Source organism: Octopus bimaculoides, chromosome 17 (genome assembly GCF_001194135.2).
Source record: "Octopus bimaculoides isolate UCB-OBI-ISO-001 chromosome 17, ASM119413v2, whole genome shotgun sequence".
NCBI lineage: Eukaryota > Metazoa > Mollusca > Cephalopoda > Octopoda > Octopodidae > Octopus > Octopus bimaculoides.
In genome coordinates this window covers 27,970,402-27,975,163 of record NC_068997.1, presented here as the reverse complement: position 1 = coordinate 27,975,163, position 4,762 = coordinate 27,970,402, and the positions used below count along the sequence as shown (strand labels likewise).

Below are 4,762 nucleotides of genomic sequence, written 5' to 3'. Positions count from 1 at the left end.
GAGAAATCTTTTGATCAACAAACAAACAAATTGCACCACATCTGTAGATTATTTTTTTAATACAAAGCATGACATCACATTTCTGTGACATAACAGAAATGTCACAGAAATGTGATGTCATGTTTCGTATTAAAAGATAATCTACCGGGAGAGCATTGGTAACTGATAATCGATAGCAAATATGGATATTTTTATCCCTTAGGCGATCACTATAACCGCTATACAATTGCATGTGTGTGTATGAGTGTGCGTTTGTGTGTGTGTGTGTGTGTGTGTGTGTGTGTGTGTGTGTATGTGTGCACGCGTGGGTGATAGTTAAGTTGAACGTGTAGGTGGACAAAAAATGCCACATTCCACTAAAACTGCAGTTCTTTCGAAACAATTCTAAGAATGTCCAGATTGTTCGTGCATTTAAGCGTGTGATCCCTCGGTGTATCCCATACGTTATTCCAAAATATTTGTTGAGGATGGCAATTTTAACCCTTTGCGTGTGCCGTATCACATATGATACACAAGACACATCTCCCTGGAGCCCATGCATCATATATGTTATACATTCACAATGTTTTCCAACCACTAGATTAAGCTGGAACTTGTGAAAGGAAAGCTTTATAAAAACATAAGCTCACTAAAAGTCTGAAAACATGGATTTGATTTTGCGGGCTCACGTCAAACATATTCATTAATTAAAACACATTTGTTTCGTAGTTTTACTTAACAGCTTAAAGTTAAATTAGAATTGAGAAACTGTACAAGAGCTTTAAGAGCTACTAAGAAGGTTCTAAACCATACGGAGGACCGACTCTTCTATTGAGGATCGACTCTTTTATGTCGCCCACCCAGAAATATCTCACAATGTGGTCATGTTCCTGTCTCCTTCAACAGCACAAAAGGCACAATCACCGCATATATCAAGTAAAAGGAATTACCTCGCTCACCTCTCAATACGAAGAGCACGCAACTAAAGTCTTCAAAGTTGCTGCAAATGCTAGGCCTCGCAATCACTGACGATCTCTCCTGGTGAATACACATCTTCACTATAACAACTTTCCTCTTCACAACCAGAAAATCACCTCACAACTATCAACCGTGTAGAAAACTCAGATCACAATACTGCCCTCACTTCTGTGACGGTTCAGCTGAAATATTGACATCCTACTTAGAGCGCATCAAAAATATAAAATAAATAAGTCAACCGACTGATTAGCTTCGTGTGGCTGACTGACCCACTTAAACCTCAGACACACACTTATTTGTTTCTTCTCTTTGATCTTTCTAACTCTACTATAGAGGTCTGTATTTCTCGGAGCTGGTTAGTCCCGTACTGCCTTCACTCAAACACTCCTAACTCATCCAGCTCTCCTTTCATCATCTGTAATGTACTCACATTTCTTCCCAGACATTCATCTCCAACTCTATCTTTCTCAGATCGTTGGTCCCCAGGAATGACAATCCGGCGCATGCTATTCCTGTAGTTGTCGACTTTCAAATGTTCCAGAGGAACGTTAAATGCTTTGATCTCACCAGTCTCGGAGAACCCTGCGTTTTCCAAGAGCACAAGCACTTGGTTTTCACGAGCACAGAAAGTACAATAAAAATAAGTGAATATTTGGTCACAATGTAGTATTTGTTCAATTCTCGTCTTGCATGAATTGTATGTCTTACTTCTTTAAGAAAATCTTTATTGCAGTTCAGTAAAAGAGACAAAGTTCCTTACCGAGGTATACAAACTCATACGGGCTGGCTTTCCGGTTTCCTTGGGGTATATATATATTTAACCCCTGGACAGGACGCCAGTCCTTCGCAGGATTATTCATCTTTACCAGATGAGTGAACTGGAGCAACGTGAAACGAAGTGATTCGCTCAAAGGCACAACGCATTGCCTGGTCCAGGAATCGAAACCACAGTCTTTCGGTCATGATTCCACTATGTCCTTACTACTATGTCCTTACTACTATGTCCTTACAAAATATGTCTAGTACTTGACTAGCACTTTGTTTTCATCGAACCCCAGAAATATAAAATCCAAAGTTAAGTTGGACGGTTTTGAACTCAGAAGAAAAGTTCGGAACCAATTCCATAAAAAATTTCTCTAACGCTGGTGATACTCGATGCGTAAGAGAATGTTCTGGATAGAGTTTCAGTTATTCAAGACATTTTACTTTTATTTGGTACCTTTGATATAAAAATATAATTTCATTCATTTGTAATTTATTTGTTTCTGTAATTCATATTCTGACAATATTTTTTTCAAAATTAATTTCAGTTTCTAGGAATCTAATTATTGTTTACTGTATTTCAGGTGGAAAGTGGATACAAAGACGGTTATGTTGGAAATGACGTTAAAAGCAAGAAAGGAGACCTTACCTTAAAGTACCCCATTGAACGTGGTATCATAACCAACTGGGATGATATGGAAAAGATTTGGCATCATATATTCAACAACGAGTTGAACGTTTCACCTGAAGAACACCCTGTCTTTATGACCGAGACTGTTTATAACCCTAAGGTCAACAGAGAAAAGATGACGAAAATTATGTTTGAAAAATTTAACATCCCTGGCATGTATGTAGGTATGCAGCCTGTATTGTCCCTTTATGCTTCTGGTCGTACGACAGGCATTGTTATTGAGTCAGGGTATGGCGTCACCCATATTGTCCCCATCTATGATGGGTACACCCTGGCTCAGGCAGTCACGCGTCTTGATTTTGCTGGTAAAGACTTGACAGATTACCAGAGAAAGATCTTAGTTAATCGTGGCTTAACTTTTGCATCAACTGCTGAGAGAGAAACCATTCGAAATATCAAAGAAAGTGTATGCTATGTTGCCATAGACTACGAACAAGAAATGAAAACTGCAAACTCCTCTTCATCTCTGGAAAAGAGTTATACGTTGCCCGATGGACAAGTCATCTCTATGAATCAAGAAAGGTTCCAAGCGGCAGAAGCTTTGTTCAAGCCATCTTTAATTGATGTCGAATCTACTGGTATTCATCAAGCAACTTACAATTCAATCATGAGGTGTGATATCGATGTTAGGAAAGATATGTATGCCAACGCTGTATTATCCGGTGGTTCCACAATGTACCCAGGTATTGCTGATCGTTTACAGAAGGAAGTCAGTGATCTTGCACCACCCACCATGAAAATTAAGGTCATTGGTCAACAAGATCGTGAAAACTTTGCATGGATTGGTGGTACTCTGTTACCTTCTCTGTCCACTTTTGAAAAACAGTGGATTACCAAGCAGGAGTACGATGACGCTGGTCCACAAATCGTCCACAAAAAATGCTGTCAGCCGATAATAGATAACGAATAGATATTGTTAATAGTCTAAAATGCTTGGTTAGTATGTATATATATACATACATACATACATATATATATATATATATATATATATGCATACACGTACACGTAACTAATTAATTTAACTATTATACATAAATAATAGTAAAATTAAGGGCACCATATTCTGCTCGCAATTTTCAAACTAGGATCTATTGAGGCTACAATAACCTAGTTATTAAGAGGGTCGTAATTCCGCTCTAAACCCATTTGTTACCATAAAGCATGAATGAATAATTGCTTAAAACATAATCTGAACAGGAGATTAAAAATACCATAACTTTAAGAAAAATATTGGCTAAGCTTTCTTTATACTTTCTTTTGACGTGTTTCTTTTTTTTTTTTTTAATAATTTTCTTAAGCAACTGAGTTGTAATGCCTGAAGAGGGTTCGTGCGTGTTATGTATGTGCGTGGGTGTGTGTGCATGTGGATGCAGACGTGTGTGTCTACTGCATGTGTATGCGGACGTGTCTATCTCTAGCATGTATATACAAGATGTTTTCCTAGCTTAATGTTAGCAATTGAGTATTCATCTTTTGGGATCTCAATACAGTTACTGAATATATATTTTCTTCCCCAGTTTTTTTGTTACTAATAAATGATGATTTAGCCTTTACATATTTAATGCAGGGGAAGTAAAAAAAGTTAACTAGAAATTATTATATTAGTAAGATAAAACAATATCGTTCATCGACTGATATTGTTTTTTGAATTATTCACGAAGTATGGGAGACAGCTTCAGAGATGTAACGATCTCATAACATCGTCATTGTCTTACATAATAAAGAAGCGACAGGAGAATCTATTTCGTTGTTGTTGTTTTTAAATGTAAAATGCAGTAAACTGTAAACAGGTCGGCATGAAAACTAGACTTGTTTAAAGAATGAAGAAATAAAATGTGTGATATCGATGTTAGAGAAAGATATGTAAATCAACACCATATAGATGCTTTCTGTAAGAAAGAAGTGAAGTTAGTATTAACGTATTTAATACAAAGAGGAGAATCATAACAGATAAACAGACATAATCATGCAGTAAGAAAAAACAAATATATATTCGCTATTGACAATTATTATTATTATTATTATTGTTCAGTAGTTTTATTTTTATAACGTGCTTTCACTTCACTACCGAGCGCAGCTCTGTCCGCCTTGGGTATGTGCTGTGGTGCTCTTATGTTTACTGTATTGAAAGTGTTTTGCGTAGAATGTGTGCAGTACCCAGTAGTGCAATTTTCTGTATGTTATATATATTTGTAAGTCCTGGTGTTTTTGTTATGTATTTGTCTGAATATTTTTTTATTATACCTAAGGCACCTACTATGATAGGAATTGTTTCTGTTTTTAGATTCCACATTCGAGTTATCTCTATTTCCAGGTCTTTGTATTTTGAAAGATTTTCCATTTCTTTTA

The 4,762-nt window shown here is 36.5% G+C and overlaps 1 protein-coding gene across 1 annotated transcript in view; it reads left to right on the top strand.

Moving 5' to 3' along the window:
• Positions 1-4,155, top strand: part of LOC106872654 (actin-3) — a 6,389-nt gene extending 2,234 nt beyond the window's left edge. Inside the window, exon 2 of the mRNA XM_014919717.2 lies at positions 2,304-4,155. Coding sequence (XP_014775203.1) covers positions 2,304-3,320 — 1,017 coding nt within the window. The 3' untranslated portion in view covers positions 3,321-4,155. The remainder of the gene's footprint in view (positions 1-2,303) is intronic.
• The last annotated feature ends 607 nt before the right edge of the window (positions 4,156-4,762 follow it).